This window comes from Hippoglossus stenolepis, chromosome 18, assembly GCF_022539355.2.
Source record: "Hippoglossus stenolepis isolate QCI-W04-F060 chromosome 18, HSTE1.2, whole genome shotgun sequence".
Taxonomy (NCBI): domain Eukaryota; kingdom Metazoa; phylum Chordata; class Actinopteri; order Pleuronectiformes; family Pleuronectidae; genus Hippoglossus; species Hippoglossus stenolepis.
In genome coordinates, this window is record NC_061500.1 from 16635075 (window position 1) to 16652471 (window position 17397).

At 43.1% G+C, this 17397-nt stretch overlaps 1 protein-coding gene across 6 annotated transcripts in view; it reads right to left on the minus strand.

The window, feature by feature from the left end:
- Window positions 1-17397, minus strand: part of LOC118125707 (electrogenic sodium bicarbonate cotransporter 1) — a 33800-nt gene that overhangs the window by 7066 nt on the left and 9337 nt on the right. For 4 of the 6 annotated variants that reach the window (XM_035184602.2, XM_035184606.2, XM_035184604.2 and 1 more), the window contains exons 4-18: window positions 14089-14221; window positions 12353-12513; window positions 12088-12267; window positions 11764-11859; window positions 10475-10551; window positions 9549-9706; window positions 9340-9427; window positions 7690-7844; window positions 6719-6835; window positions 6306-6480; window positions 4048-4181; window positions 2755-3017; window positions 2328-2380; window positions 2023-2208; window positions 284-397 (exon numbers count right to left, since the gene is read on the minus strand). In XM_035184602.2, the coding sequence (XP_035040493.1) occupies window positions 284-397; window positions 2023-2208; window positions 2328-2380; window positions 2755-3017; window positions 4048-4181; window positions 6306-6480; window positions 6719-6835; window positions 7690-7844; window positions 9340-9427; window positions 9549-9706; window positions 10475-10551; window positions 11764-11859; window positions 12088-12267; window positions 12353-12513; window positions 14089-14221 (2090 nt within the window). The remainder of the gene's footprint in view (window positions 1-283; window positions 398-2022; window positions 2209-2327; window positions 2381-2754; window positions 3018-4047; window positions 4182-6305; window positions 6481-6718; window positions 6836-7689; window positions 7845-9339; window positions 9428-9548; window positions 9707-10474; window positions 10552-11763; window positions 11860-12087; window positions 12268-12352; window positions 12514-14088; window positions 14222-17397) is intronic. The other 2 variants (XM_035184605.2, XM_035184607.2) reach the window with 1 other exon arrangement.

A 17397-nucleotide genomic window follows, 5' to 3' on the forward strand; every position in this document is an offset into this window, starting at 1 on the left:
GCAACCTCCGAGAACGACTGTCTTAGTTTCAGGTAATATGTATCCCTTACTGGTCAAACCACAGAGAAAGCTTTATACTGGGGTTTCAGAGAATTACTGGGGCTTTCTCGCAGGAACGGGCAGAATTAGAGTTAGAAGAAGCTTCGCCTTGCTGACCACTGTCATTCACATTTCAACTCATTCAGTGCAATGATTTCAAGTACACAGTGGAATAATGATGTTATTGCAAGTGTACATGTATATTTCTTTATGGATTAGATGTTCTGCCATGTGTGGTACGTACCTTGAATTCACTTGGCACTATGAGCTTCGGAGTGTCCACACCGACAAACGCGTCCACGCCGCAGAAGAGGAAAATGGTCAAGATGATCGCAAAGTCACTGATGAGCTTCCTGACCTGGACGGAGAGAAACATTTACAGCAGGTTTATTTTTAGACTGTGATAAAGAGAACAACTGGCTGCAATGAAATGTTTTGTTGGTTTGTAAGCAAAATTCAACAAAAACTACTTCATGGATTTCCACGAAACCTGGTGGAAGAATGTAGTTTGGGTAAGGGAAAGAACCCATCAAATATTTGTGGGGATCCAGGATTCATTTTTTAGTCACTTTCTTTATCACAGCAGCGTTTGACTGATTTCTCAGTGAATAATTCATATTTCGGGAACTGATAACTATGAGTATGTGACATTTGTTGCCTTGTCGGAGGTATGCACCTGACTGAGCTCCAATCCATCTCTTCATGTGTTTGACAAAAGTCCTACACACAGCTAAACTGCAATGTTTTTATGTAAACACTGGCCGATACTCACCTCGCTGACTGTGCACATCACTGCACGCGCAGTCAGTGCAAATATAGCTGGTAAAGTAGACAGTTGTTCAGCAGGTGGTGACTAACAATTGTAACAGGTTTTAAACAAGACAGAAGGCCGATAAATGTGAGGGATACAAAAATGACATAAGTAGAAACGCATAATTAAAGAGCCAAAAAACAAGTGCAGCAATTGTAGTAACTTTGGTGATGCCTTCAATTCTTCATCATCAGGTCCCTTTTATTATTTGACCTATACTTCTGTATGGCAGTGTTTTCCCTCCTAGTCTTAAGTATGACTTCGTTTAGGGCTGTGGGTAAAGTAAGAGTGCAGGAACAATTTAATCTGATTCACGTTTAATGTCGGAATCCAAAATGTGGAACACGTGATCTTGTTTCATATTGTTCCACTAATGTTAAACATCACTTGTAACATGCATGTAAGGTGCATTACAGCCAATAGTAATGGGGGAAATTTTGGGGTAAATTAAGATGACTTTGCTTGACAATCTTGTCAAGCAAAGTCGATTCAATAACTTGTGAGAACGGACGAGGCTGGATTCTTCAAGTATGTGCATAAATTAAAATTACAGATGTTGGACATTTCTGTATTGTAATCATATCCTTAGGAAATATTCTAATATTTTGAAATACCGGATTTTCATGAGCTGTTAACCATAACCATCGAAATCAAGGATCCGAGCCTTGATTTTGAAAGACACTTTTTGGATTAAACTACAAGAAAAATAGTTTTTGTGATGACATAAAACTAAGAAAAATAATCTAATCTACAAAATGAACTCACACAAAATTAAATCCCGTTTTACTTTCTTCGTTAGGTTGGTTTAAAGCATTCCCATCAGCCTCAGCTGTACTTTGTGGTCAGTGGGTAAATACCTCAACTAAGACGATAAACACTGTAAACATTATTAGTATTATTATTTGGTGCTATTACGGATTTAAGTTGAACTAATTTATGGGCCTCGGTTGGAGCCTCCTGCCTTAAACACTGAATAGTGTGAAATCTGACCTTCCCACATTGACACCTGAGCTTGGCGACTACACTGAGAACCGCTTGTTAAATGTGTGCGGTGAACACCACAAACATCTGTAATGGTCACTGAAGCCAACTGTGTCACCACCACTGTGGTTCACTGTGCGGCCAGAGTTAGAAAAAAAGAAATCCAGTGATTAATAAGAGGCGTCGCTCACTGTGGTGGGGAAGAAGCGGCTCGTCTTGAACTTCTTCAGGCACATGGAGCAGGTGTAGGTCCCGAAGAACAAGATGAAGGACATGAGGGTGATGTCAGGCACGTAGCCACAGGCCTCTCCGACCAACTCCCCCTTGTATTCCAGACACTGCTCCGTGGTCAGCGACGCCCAGGTGGCGTTCGCTGCCTGCAAACACAAGAGGTTCCTTTCACCAACAAGAAACAATATCTGGAGAAAGCCAGGGAATTAAGCCACGGTTTTTGTTGGAATTCTCGAAATGTCACAAAAACAAGGACACTACATACCACATCAGAGCCGTTCTTCCAGGCAGTGACGTCAAGGATTTCTGACGAGTTGCCTGGTTAAAGAGATACAATATCCAATCAGCAAAATGAACAACCTCCGTGACTTCCAATATCACATTTGATTTCACAAACAGCTCTGCCAAGTCATTTGCGACACAGACACTGATAGGGCTGTTGAGAAAGTAAACCGTGGTATCTACTGGCTGATACACTTGAGTATCATTTGTTATCTCGACTGTCAACACAGAGAAGCATAATTGAAAAGCTTTGTTTGACATACACTGGTAATATCGCTGCCAAACAGGACAAAACCAAATACGAGTGTTCAGCTTCCACTGTCTGGTGTCAATGGTAATAGTGAACTTATGACGGTGCCTTGATAATGTCAACATGACTGTAGGGGGCAAAGTGGAGGAAGGCGACCTACCAGGCACACATCGGCAGTCGTAGAGCGTGGCGAGGTTGGAGTCGAACTCGGAGTTGATGGGGTGGTGGTGGGCCAGCTTGATCATCTTTTTGAACGCGTCGTAGATGAAGATGAAGCTGATGAGCGCGGAGAAGCCCTCCTCGGTGAAACGCGTGAAGTACTGCACCAGGAAGCTGGCGTCCGTGGCGACCAGCACCAGACAGAACACGGCCGACCACAGGCCAATCCACAGCCGGAACTCAAGGTAGTCGAAGCTGTTATCTCTGGGGAAAAGATTAAAAACAGAGTGGCGGTGTTAAAAAGGTTTGTGAATCTTACATGCGGCTCCTGAGGCCTTTGAAATACAACAGTATTTCCTTTGAGGCTATGACTTGCAGCCAGAGTTGTTGAATGTAGTTCACGTAACGGCAAAGGTGAACGACATTAACCTGTATACCGGTTTCGCCAAATGCCACTTTGATGTGAGGACAGGACGCGGAGAATGGAGACAGACAAGTTTTATGTGCACGTGTGTGAATTACACAGGAGCTACTGAAACAGTAACGTGAGGCTGGATAATGAAAGAAAGTTTATCGCCTGCTCAATGAGAACAGGAGGGAGTGAGGCGAAGCCTTTGCTCGGTGAGTGAGGGTGCACTACTCGCAGTCAATGGCGGAGCACATCCACCTGTGGAGTATACATGTCCACCAGCTGTAGACTGACTCAGCTGCCGCCAGCGTGAAGCATGGAAACATTTGCAGAGACATGGACACCATGACATTCTTCACTCACGGTGTGAAATGAAATGAGTGAATTATTAATGATGGAACATAAAACCATCTCTGGGAGAGGAAGTGGAGGCTTAAAAGCCTTTAATGCCAGTCGGATACTTTAAAATATGTATGTGTTTAACCTGCACATCTAAAGGCAAAATATGTGTCATTATATGCAGTGAAACAGTTTTTCCTAGATGCTTCTATTACAGGGCGTAATGCTTTTGGTTAATATTCTTAATACTAGTAGTAAAATAGGATGTTAGTGGACAGAGACTGATGGACAAAATGGGAAATTCACAATCAGCAACTTCACCCTTGACAATCTGCTCCTGCCTGAGATTTATGCTAAGCTAAAAATGTTATGGAGGGATATTCTTTAAATAAACAATCCTTAAAGCTCAAGCTGCCAGTTGTAACGGTGAATTATCCATTTGTAGTCACATTGTGTTTCTGCGTCACATTCAGGAGGATAGGATTTCTGTCCTCTGGTGAGGAAAAACAACCATCTTTGATCAGGGTTCGATCAGTAACTACTCACTTGCTGAAGTTGAAGAGGAGCCTCTCGAAGACGAGCACCGGGCCCGTGCTGCTCAGGATGGTCAGGGGCTGACCGGCCAGCAGACAGAACACCGCTCCCGTCAGCGCCGTGCCCAGGAAACTTTCCAGCACTCCCTGTAACACACACACACACAAAAAACAAAAGTAGAGTTAACACACATGCTTAGACTATGATGGAGCACATTCATTGGGTTTAAGACGACTCTAAAGCTCAACTCGTGTTTACCCTTAAGGCAATTTAGGTTTTTGATCTCACCGAATTTTACCTACAGTTGTTTTAGTTTATTCATTTGCTTTAAATTAAAATTCATGTACCGTGCTTTTGCCATTTGTGTTTTCTTGGCATCGTTGAATGTTTTGTTTGTTTCCTATTATCTGCTGTAGTGTACCTGAGGTCTCCACATCAAAAGCAAAAGCTGAATATTCGTTATTGGTTCATTTTTCACCTTTTTCCTCATCACACACCTTCTTGAGCCTTTTAAACATTGACATGATGATTCTTGCTTGCTCAGCCGGAAGCTTTGTCTGTACACATCACGCAGCTGCTATTCTGGCTCATCAGGAAAGGTCTGTTTGATTTCCAGTCATTATCCGTTTTGCATACGCGCGTGTGTGTGTGTGTGTGTGTGTGTGTGTGTGTGTGTGTTTTACAAGCTGTATAGACACAGTACACAGATGAGTAATTGATAAGTACTACAGGCTCTGCTTCTAGGACGCGTGTTGAGTTGTGTTGGGTTAAGTGAGGGCAGGGATTCCCTCGGTTGTTCTCCGTGCTCCTGCATCACTCCCCTCTTCCACCCCATGTTGGGGAGGGGGAGGGGGGAAGGGGGGGGGAGTCACTGGAAACAGAGCCATGACGAGGCTGCAGTGGCTAAGTAATCTGGATCTGTGGTTATTTACAGCCCGGGCAAATCCCCCGAGGGCTGGTGCTCCACAGGTCTGACAGGACGCAGCTCTTTGGCAGGAGCAGAGAGGCAGAAGCGAGTACACCTTAGTCACTGGACAAGTGTTTACACTCAGCTATCAGGGGCACAGGCAAGTTGTGCACGCCATCGTCATACCACAACAGTACGCTGTGCTGTCAACAGCAGGTAAAGCAGATGGATGCAGTATGAGCCTGTGAGCTGCAAGTTAGCAGCTTATCAGCTGAAGTGACTTCAAAACACGGAGCTGTGAAGGAGGTGAAAATAAATCGCACATCTGAAAGTGATAAGTGTATATAGGACATAGCAAGGAAAGCAAGAAACCACTGCTTCATGTTTTACAGTGATGGGATGTTACAAAGTACAGTTACTTCATTGTCAATGTACATTTTTCACGTATCTGCACTTTTACTCCACGACATATATCTGTGCTTTCTACTCCACTACTTTTCTTCAATGCATTCATGTTTAATATTTTTATACTTTTTTTTGAAGAAATCAATAAGAGAGAAATTGGTCCACTGATCCAATCAGAGTGAGTTCGTAACATTAGACCCCGCCTCCTTTAACGAGAGAAAATCGGGCCTGCAGCAGCAGAGACACCGCTGCCGAGACTAATGATGTCGTAGACCATTGCATTAGGGAACAGGCTGCACTCAACAAGTACTTTTAATACTTTAAGAATATCTAAAAACAAGTGCCTACATTTACTCAAGTAGAAAAGGGAATGTGGCACTTTTACTTGAGTAGATTTGTGTATATTTATTTGTAATTTTCTTAAATAAAACATTGAGTACTGCACCACTGTTTAGTGAAAGCTAACTGTATTTGCATTAGAGATTCCATTTGGATACTAGAGAACCAGTAGATGTAGTAGTACCAGCAGATTTATCCAGGCACAACTATTGAGCAAGAGTCAGTGTCACCTGAGCACAAATTAAATTCATCTGGATTCATGTCCAAATTTAGGAGAGATTTCATCTTTTAGGGACCAAGTTTTATTATGTCAGGAGTCATAACATGGGTCGTTGTTGATTATATAATTAGCTCCATTATTAATATATGTGCTCTGTGAGCAGTTTACCAACAATTTTCAACAAGAATGCCAAGAATGGCCTCAGCTGCCATAGTTGCAACACATATCATAGCAGGGAGCTCAACACACCTCAGTTTAAATACATGTTTTATCCAGGCTGAAAACAGCCCACGTCCATTGCAAACAGGAAACTTGCACCACGATATCGCCACAGAAAAAAAGCCTCACTCGCTGTAGCTGAAATAAAACGCCACCATAAGGAGTGGGAGGATGGGTTACCTGCATGTTGTCTGTAGCATCTCCAAGTAAGCCTCCAAATGTGATCGCGTTGGTAACAGTGCCCAGATAGATGAACAGGATGGCAGACAGAGACTGGATGTGTATTGCATCGTAGAAGTCACTGGCGAAAAATGGTATCTTCCGCTTGATATCCAGGACAAGACCTCCACAGAACCTGAAAGACAGGAACATTAGAGTCTGCAGCGTTTGCAAAGAAAGAAGGACTTGTTCCAAGAAACAATAGTGAATCGCTTTCTTTGTTCGTGTGTAGAACATTTCCTCATTGGAAACTTACTGAAAGACTAAAGTATTTTTTCCAAATTATGATTTTTACTTTACACTTGACATTGACAATAATCATATCCTTTGAGGATCATAATCCAGATGATGATTTAAATCTTAAAGTGAATTACTTTCTCGTTCGCTGAAGCTCCTCTCCGACCTGGTGACCTCCTCCCCCTCCATGCCCAGCGTCATGGGGGGCGTCTCCGTTCATCTGAGGTGGCTCTAATCCGGCGTACATGTGCTTTCTTAAAACAGAAAAGGACAAACTGTCAATATAGTCGAGTGCACAGAGAGAAACTAGGATGAAATCTGTCAGTCATAGATTCAGTGTTGTTTTGTCCATCAAGCACATTGAATAAATGTGCCGTCAAATCAGTTTTGAAAATGTCGCTCGTAAAAAATGGAATAGAAATATTTTATACGACTGATAAACATGACTTTACAGAGCCATATGTCACATAGGGCATTACATCTATGGTTTTAATGTTATAGCTGAAAAGTTATGAATTATGCTTTGACATAACTGATCCAGTTTAGTGTGATGTGAGTATTGTCCTTAGTGACCGATACACCGTATACAATGTTTAATCTGATCTCTATGGCCGCCTGATATAATCTTTTTAATCTAGAGAAAGTCTTACATGTACTATAACTTGATGTAATGTGTTTAGAAAACACAGCCTATGAATGAACATTTTAATTTATAAACATGAAAGAACTCACTCATTTCTGCACACTCAAGGACTTTGGTCTGGTTTTACCAGCCATTGCGGCTCATGTTTGCTTATGATGACAAATTTTAGGTAAATATTTTATTTATAATGTTTGTTAGAGAGTCAGTTTGTTGACTTTGTGACTCGTTTCCACTTCTGTTGCTTTTGAAAAACTTAACTACTTGCTTAACTAGAAGGAAAACTGTTTTTGCATTTACATCCAAGTGTGATGTGTAGCTGCTGATCAACAGAAGAAACTATCCCTGGTGTGGAGAGACTTTCAATGCAATGTGATTTTCATGCTGCATGTTCCATGCAACACATTGAATAGATTTATATGCAGTGACTTCATTCATTTGGATTAGGCTGTGTGGATTAGAGCAGACCTCTTATCTGAGGAAGGCAGCGACTTGGGCGGCTCTATCCTGATGTCAGGGTCCCACTCGCCGGGGGGCAGGACAATGACCTCATCCAGGAACTCCTCGATACCAGCCAGCAAGTCCTCCCTGTCCTTCGCTTTGTAGGCGATGTCATGGAATACCTGCCGACAAACAAACATAACCGGCCTATTAGCAATCGCCTAATCAATAATGTAACATGTGCTTAATTATTCATCCAGGGCTTTGGAGAAGGAAAAAAATGCACAATTACATTTGAGAATACTGCCAACAAGGGCTGGGACACGGGCCCAGAGTGCAGCACAATTTTCTACACTCTTCACAATGTACCTAAATGATGTGTCATCCTCGATGTGTGTCCTGGGACCACAGGAGCAGACTACTCAAAACACAAACATTTGATAAACTCATGACGCAACGGTCACGGAGAGCCGAGGGGGTAAAGTTTAACTTGAGGAAATCCTGGAAACCACTTCCTATCCTGCTCTGTTGACATATGAGATATACTCGGAAAGAGCTGAGGCCTGTGGGAATTGGCAAGGCCAGGTGCTACCAGGATTAAGAACATTATGAGCTGCCTGTTGACACTCATGACAACACGGCAAGATTTAGTCAGCAGAAAGAAGTGAAGTGAGGAAAACACTGACGGCTATCACAGGCCTATAATAGAAAGATATTAACCACAAACATTGTTAGGTTCAATGCATTTATGCTGCCAACACCAAAACAAATTTGTCAACCTGAAGTTTAACACGCAGCTTAACAGTAAAGCTATGGGCCGGGCAAACTGCTGTGATGATTAATACAGCAATAGCCACAGAGCTGAGATTTGGCAAGAGGACAAGTAGGAGGTGTGGGCAGTCAGCCCAATGCAGCTCTGATGAGATGGAGGCGATGGCAAAAAATATATATTGATTATCAGCTGATAATGGCCGTCAGTCAACAACACTTTGATCCATACCAACATATTTCAACAACTATTAGATGGATTCCCAGTGATTTGTGGTCCCCAGAGGATGAATCTAACGGACTCTTCCCGACCTTTCCTCCAGAGCCTGTACCACTGATACCTTTTGAGATTTAAAATACTTAAATTTATGTCTAAATACTGCCACACTGCATGTAACCACATTTTTGCCACGCTCCATTATACCTCAGAGCTTCAATTTAGGCATTAAGCCATATTGACCCTTTGTACATTTCCATTTCGTTCTATTTTTTTAATTAGCACATTTAGTATAGTATTTATTTCAACTAAAAGTATACGCTAGCAGAGTTTATTTGCGATTTATTTACACTGCGTAGGAAGAAAAATATCAGTGTCCTTTCTAGACTTGCACCTTCGAAATCTTAGTGAAGTGTTTTAAAGTCCGAAAGATTAGCCATGTCGAGATGCCCATTATCCCAATAATCCAGGCTTAATTAGTCCAATCAGAGCCTAAAGATGCATCAACAGTGAGGTTCAGTGAAGTGTTCTGTTGGTCCTCTATATATCCACATCACACTTGTTATTGGAGGTTAGCAATTTCTTGATGCAAATACAGATACCATTAAAACCAGGCCAATCCCTCTGCTAAAAGGGTTAATTTTAAAAAGAAAGAGAAGGTAAAGTGACAAATTATAATAAACATGACGTACCTCATCTGACATCAGGGTGGCGATGGCTCTTCCAATCTCATGATAAGACTTTGCTTTACCTTTGGGGCCCAGCAGCACAAAGAGAAATCTAACAGGAAGAAAATAAGATGTTCGGGAACATTACATCAAAGTCAGAATGCGACTGTTTCACAGTAACTGAACAATGTGTAACTTCAACCCGAGCGATGGTAGCACTTTCACATTCATACCTTGTGGGCACCGGGACCTCGGTAAGAGCCCCCAGCATGACGGCCTGATGCAGACGAACAAACGCCACGAAGGGGGTTTCCAGGAAATCCACCTCTCCGACCAGCACGTTTGATGCTTCTGCATCGCGGGGCAGCTTTTTCATGAACTTGTTCTTCAGCTGTTGGGACAGGAAGAGCAGGACAGGGGGACGTAAGGTGTTACAAGGATGGTGCCAGTGATGTCTTATGAGATACAGATTAAAAAAGGAGCAGGATATACAGACTGAAACTTCTCTAAATACAGTAATTAATGATAGATGACATATCAAATGAGTGCGGTAGTTAAAATGTTGCTGTACCCAGGCAGGGACTGACGTGGTGTCAAATAAGAACAGGGAGTCCACTCCCTTTCCTACAATTATATCCCGAACAACAGCTTGACTTTATGCCACCGAATAAACACATTTTACCACGAGGGCATGAAACTGCATCTACAGTCACGTGTATAATCCCACACTGTGCTCATTTTAGATTCAATAAAAGACACATAAGCTCTGGATGACAGAAAAATCCCTCACTTGCAAGATGACTAACAAATTGACCTTCAGACAATTGAGCGTTAATGCCACTTGTTACAGTTTAACTGCTTCAGTGGTGTATCCGTCGACCACACAGCCAGTTAACCCGGCCATGAGTCAGAGAGAAACTGCATGTGCTGATGATAGAAACTCGCATGACAAAGACCAGAGACAGTGAGCTTTTGTTGCACAGCGCAGGGAGAGAGCCAGGGGTCTTATCTGCCAGTATGTGAGGCTCACAAGCTCGCGCGCGCACACACACACACGCACGCACGCACGCACGCACGCGACCTTGCATAGTGCTGCTTTGTGAATGGAACCCATCACCCGCTAGTTCGCACATCATCTCTAGAGAGACAAACGCATTACCTGATCCTTCTCTGGTTTGTCAGAGAAGTCGCTCAGGCTGTTGGAGGTGAGGTTGCGATGGGCGGTCGTCGGGCTACCTGCAGAGAGATAAAGACACTGTTGGGATCAAAAGAGGCCGGGGGCGCGACTGCAGAGCTTCAACTGAGACGCACGGCGGCCAAGGGAGAAGATGAGGCCAAGAAAAGAAAGGCGCCGGGAAAGTACACGGAGAGAGCCAGAAACATCAGGACCGAGCTAAATGTGGCAGGGCTTAAGCTTTAGGACTAATGCCAGATGGTCATTCATTGAAGCACTCCAGGGAGAGGAGAGCCGGGCTACATGGTCTTCTTAGGTACGAGTCAGCAGAAACATGCTTAGGCAACTATTGGCAAATGTGTGAGAATGTAAACGTACTTACTGGCAATGTAAGAGAACATAGTCTTCCACATTTTATAAATAAATAAATAAAAACACAAGCTTGTTAATATGATGGCCTGGATGAGTGTTTAACTTAATTCCATGTTTTGGATGTAGCCATATTTGTTCATTTCCATGCATGCAGCTCTTACAGTGCATGGCAGCACAGGGCTGTACAGTACAATAATGTCAATGAATTTACCGCTGTAGTACCTGTGGGATAATGTGTCGGTTTGAAACGCAGCTGGTTGTGTATGTGGATATTGCAATCAGGATTTGTGTACCTGCTTTGTGTGCGAGGGGAAGTGGTGACGTATTGCTATTCTACTTGGTAACTGCAGTCCGTCGTGTTAGTGAAAACCATGTCTCCGTCTGTAGTGCCCATACATCAAACACTAAATCCCACAATTCCTTCCCAACAATCCCTTTCCCCCCCTTCGGTGCATCAACCAATCCAGCAAGAGACGTGACAACTTGATGAATTAACTTTAAGTGGTATTTTCAGTTCAGAAATCCAATTCATTATAAATATATATACACACATGTCTATCTTTGATGATATAAATTTATAGAGAGTGGAGCCGCTAATTTGAATATATATATCGACATTTTATGTTATAGCAATAGACAGTTTATCTGAAACAACGCGTTAAGGTTTGATATTCATGTGCCTTGATAGTAAAAAAGTCATTAGCTTGTGACATACCAGTTTAAGTGCACTACACCTGTGATTGTTCTCAGAGATGCTCAGATGTTAACTTATGCGACATCTTTGTGGCAACAAAACTATGAACCTCTGTAGCACCAGTGCGATATGCAAAAAAAGAAGTTAGCGTACAGCCCTGGAGGGGGTTCCAAAAACACTGCTTTTCAGACAGCGTCACCTCACTTACAGAGGTATCCCATGCTGGCGCTCCTCATGACCTCACATGGTTCCTCTGGGTCTTGTGGGTTTAAACAAGGCACAGGGTGCTCAGGGGGGTTGCGTGCTATTACGCCCCAGATGCAGGAAGTCAGTGGTAGCGTGCAGACCCAGGCAGAAGGAAGGAAAGGAGAGAAAAGGAGAAGGAACACCAGGTTGAGAGGGTGGAAAAAAAAGACAAGGAAAAGAGGTTGTGTTAGAACAACAGAAGTTAGTATAAGAGTTTTGACAAACAAATGAGAAGACAAAGACAGTAAAAAAGGGAAAAGGATTGATTTCAAGTTTTTTTGATTACCATTCTCCTGGTTGGAAAACAGTCTACTTGCACTGGAAACACTCTTTCCAATGTCTGCGAGAGAGCGCAAGTTGGACTTCTTGGTCTGGTGACGGTGCTTCCGAAGCAGCGTGTACATGACCTTCTCCTTCAGCTCCGCCTTCAGCTGACCGTTCTCAATCTGGCTGTCAGTGATCGTCTCTGTTAGAGGGATAGATTGGAACCAGTTAAATAATTCGAGCGCGCTGGTGTTTCGGGTGTTCTTCGGCACGGCAACCCCACTTACCGACAACCTGTGGCAGCGTGGAGGCCTCCAGGTCCAGCAGGATCGTGCCCTTCTCGATGCACGTTTTGAGTTCCATCAAGCTGTGTAAGGACAGCGTGGCCACGTGAGGCTTACTCCAGCGCTCGCCTCCCTTTTCCACCTTCTCCTCAAACTTGATCCATCTGGACAGAGGAGGAAAGATATTTAGAGAGATGGAAATTTGTTTACAACTGTGTTGGACCTTGCCAATAAATGTGGCATTTTAGCAAAAAGCCCATATACAAGAGCGTGTATAATCTTTTTTTTTTTTTCCCCTCTCCTCTCTCGGTCAAGTTCCTGAAAGGCCACTGCATAATATAAATAAGTGTACATAATAGTGGCTTTATAAGTTTATGAACAAATACGGGCTGTGAACAAAAGGAGACGAGATGGGTTCTCTTTCCTTTACCAAAACAACCCCACTGTGTTTTGAATTGGACTCAGTTCACGGGGCAAGAATAGGGGACGCAGGACAGCGTAGAAATCAAAAATAAATCTCTAGACTTGAGGAAATGCATATCATGCTGGAACGTAAACAGTATTACATGGAGCGGATCACGCACGGTTCAATCGGAGAAACAAGACTTTGTCACGGCCACGGAAAGCTTTGTATCGAAGTTAAGATTCAGGACAAGGAGTCGTTTTTAATAATGATGCCTCGCATGCCACCAGTACAAAAGAGCCATTCTCCTGAGGCCTGGGGATGGGGTTTCCTCTGAGGATAGAATATCCCTCTGGCGATGGTCGACATGCCTGTGATCAGCGATCTTAGTGGGAGAGGAGCCTGGTCATGGAGGCACTGTCGAACCTCAAGGAGTTCATTTACTTTCCTTTTTTTATGTAACTCAACCTTTCACCATCCAAAAACTTATTAAAAAAATGACTTTTACTTTCATCTGTGTGAAAATATAGAGATCTTACTTATTCAACTGCATCACTATGAACTTGCGTTGGACTTTCATAAGCAACAGGACTCCACTGATTTAAAAGTACACGCATAACATTGTCAGACTCATTGAAAGCCAACTAAAAGAGAATCGGATGTAATTTATTAACCTGAACCAGAGATTTTGATTTCCTCTTCAAAACCTGACACCTATGAGAACAAAGAAGTGCAGCCAAAAAACTGTAAATTGACTCTGATGCGTAAAAAACTGGTTGTCCCCCTTTAAGATAAGATTAAAAGAAGTTAAAAGAAACATTGGTGCACTTATTTAACAGGGAATAGAAACCAACGTGATCACAATGCTCAACTTCCTCAGCTGCAATAGTAAATATATCTCCATTTGATTACAGCTTCTGTAATGTACATCACATGCAGACAGAAGTCTCCAAAAGCCTATCAGAACATTAATATAAAGGTGTAAGTATAACCACAATTTGCTGCCCAAGTGTAATGTGCTCTAGAGCTAAGTGTAACATTAAGGCTTGTTCTGGCTATGTGGGAGTTTCTGCAGTTTCCTGGTCCCACACAGTAGGTACTACAGATCTCAGTCAGATAAGAATAGACTGGGAGTTCACTGGAGTAGAGGCTATTTGCCTACACATACAAAACGTGATTATTCATAAAGGGATTGTGTTCCGCTGACTGCACAGGGATTGTGGGCAAGGACATTTTTTCGACTACACAGCTCAAGGCTCTTAAGAAAAAAATAAAAAATAAAGGGGGGGGGGGGGTTAGAGGTTTACATGTCTGTTTTGAAAGACGCTGGACTCACCTGGCCGTCTCCTTCCACTCCATCTCCTGCCCGTCCACGGACAGCAGCTCGTCCAGCTCAGTGAAGAGCTGAGGTGGTGGGGGGCCATCGTCCTCCTCCCCCAGGATGAACCTGATCCGCTCAGCTGGAGAAACTGCAAGGAGGAAGAGACATGTTAAGATACAACAAATCAATCCTGTCGAACTTTATATAAGCGCAGCTCTTGTTGCCAGGGGCGTTTCAACAGGGTGGGCCAAGCCAAGCCATTTACCTGGGGCTCCAAGCTGAAGGGGCCCCTCAGAACAGCTGATTACATTGGTCCAAAGCAATAACAATTGTGAGAACCCGCTCAATTATACAATTGGCGACGCACAGGAGACTGCAGTGACACCATAGTGGGAAGCCCCCCCCCCCATGAGGCCCAATGCCACAAGCTATGCAACATTAGGTTTGGTTGAAGACTAATACATCCAATAGTGTGAATAAGCCTGGGATAGTGGTGGAGGTTTGCACTTCAACTTTACTATTATTAATGCACGTTTCTGTCATCACAATTATACTTAATAGATTGAACATTGGAATGACGCGTTTCTTGGATTACGTTTGATTTGATCTATAGAGCCCCCCAGGTTAAATAATTGTTCATGGAGTCAAGTGATCATGTAAAAACTTCCTGATATCTGACACATATCTGTCAGATCAAGTCAAATAAACAAGGTGAACATGAAGCGTTTTACCCAAACTGAGTGCATAATAAAATAAGCTGACTTTACACCGCAACACTGTCAAAAGATTCCCAGGTTAAAGCGTCATGTTGTATACAGCAGACACCTCCCCTGCGAGACATTACCTGGAAGTCAGACAAGGAACATTTCGTCCACACATTCGTGACGGCTGGTTTTTCCACCCTCAAGAGATGATGGACAGCCACAGTAATTTAACTATTTAGCAAAACAGAGGTCCACGTCAGCCTTTCAAACTGCGGACATGTTGTATAAACTGTGACATTCGTCTGCAAATTAAAAAGGTGTTTTGGAAAAACAGTGATGTAAATGTATAAAGGCAATGCAGGCATCTTTACATGTTTGTTTTGGCCATACTGATCTACAAAGGGAGGTACAAACAGCCTCCATACTCAGATTGACAGACTTAGTTTGAACCCATGAAAGGACAGCTGGTATTTAACCAAGAGGGGAGGAATTTTACAACACTAGGAAAAAGCTTTTCTCAGAATATTCCCCTTCACTTCCTTATGAGGATTTGCAACGATCTGTGGCAGCGAACTGACATGGGAGAATTTATCACCTGTAAATACTCATCTTCCTCCTACTCCTTTTCAGAATCTTTAGGCACATTGAGGTGTGCCAGTATTCACAATGAGTCCCAGTTATAGAACAATAGGGAGAGCCCCGATGTTCTGTTTTCTATGCAAAGGGTTTTCCATTGTGAGCTGAAATACTTACAGGTGTAGGAAAGTTGTGCAACAGTGCGGTGATGACGAAGTGGAGCGCTAAGACACAAGAGGCTATTTATGCAGCGTTCTCTTGATATACTTTACCAGTGAGGATTCCACAGGCCAATACTCAATGGCGTAACAGTGTCTGTAACCTTTTAATCCTGACCAAGCTTAACTTAGAATGCTCGTTGTTAAAATAGTACCGTTGGAACTACGTAGCGGGGAAATCAAACAACTAAGCTACACAAAAGGTCAAGATCAATGTCTTTAACACACTGGAAACAGCTTTAGGATAAGGAAGGAGATGTGGCTTTTAAAAATTTTTTTTAAAAAACACAAAAACATAAGAATGAGACATTTGGTCGTTCGACTTGCAGAACCTGACTTTTCAAGCAACGTTCGTTGACGCCAGGTGTACACAACAATGCTCGCCACTTAAGCCCCATGACTAGTGTCATCAATGAAAACCAGGCCTTTGTTGTAGTTACACATACACTTTAAAGTGGGCAGCTCCACGGGGTTTGCCACAATCAACAGGATTATGAAGATTTAGATGGAGGGCACAACAGCAGAGTGGAGGGTTCCATGCACTCCGTCTGCCACTGTGTGTTTTGAGTCGGGGTTTCTGACGTCTGGTACATGTCTAACCCACACCTCAGATTCTCTGGCCGTCGCCTTGTGCTGCATCTTTACAGTATGCAATGCTACACCGCACACCCCCACCTCCTCTGAACGTGCCCACACATGTAGGGAACTAAACATAACTTCCGAGCTAAGGACAGATGCCGATCCAGATCCCATGGTGCACTTCAATTATTCCTCGTGGAAGCAAGGGCTTCCACCGTGGACAGTAGACGAGTTAACAAGATGCGACGTGTCCTCTTATTAAATAAAAGGGTGAAACGTTAATGTGAAAATCTTTACTGCTCAACGGGAGGAAAATGTTTGTCCCAGTTGCGGGTCGAGCCTCAACATACAGCAGGGCCTGTCCGCTCTCTCAACCTCACACCACTGTTTACAGTTCAGATCTTCTATGGAGATACAGCAGGAAGAGACCGTGTGTGTGTGAACCAGAGGTCAGTTTAAAACCTGCTCCTCTGTTTAGTTCCACGTCTGTCCCACTGCCTGTTGATGTACAGTCTGATAGGAATTCTATGGATGAGCCACCATCATCGCTGTTTACAGTCACACAAATGTCACCATGTTTGGACCATACACATTAAATGCTACAGGGTAAAGTAAGGCCATGAATTTACAGCCACAAAGCCTTTTAGGTTCCGATTCATGAAGCAACAGACCACTGTGCTTGTGAGTTGTTATAGCACAACTAATGCTCAGCTGATGGAGTGAATAGTTGTGAAGACATTAACGGTTACTCAATTAAGGATATGAAACTACTGGATAAACAATATTCAATTAAAAATAAATAAATAAACTGTAACGAAACTTGACTCATCGTTGATCATTTCGGCCCCATGACATCTAGATAGAGATTAATGTGAGCGAGACTCTGATCAGATCATGGTACCTTTGTATGACTAAGCACGCAGGCTGGTTTACACCTGAGCATGCGACGCAACAAGGAGGATTACAGCGTCAGGGGATTAGTCAAGTGCTCGTCTGTGAACTGACAGCTTGACGTGACACTGATGTGATAAAGACAGTCAAAGCCGGGTAAATAAACAAGGTGATGCGGTTGAACCTGGCGACAATTTCTTACCATCTAACCTGATCGAGCTTCACTTCTTACATTGCTTTCATATTTAAATTTCCGTTTCATAAATTCCTCAGCTAGAGGTTATAGAGCCATTACTTCAACTGATAAGGTTGAGCCACATGGTTCGAATTACTGGGGAGCTCAAGTCCCTGTCACA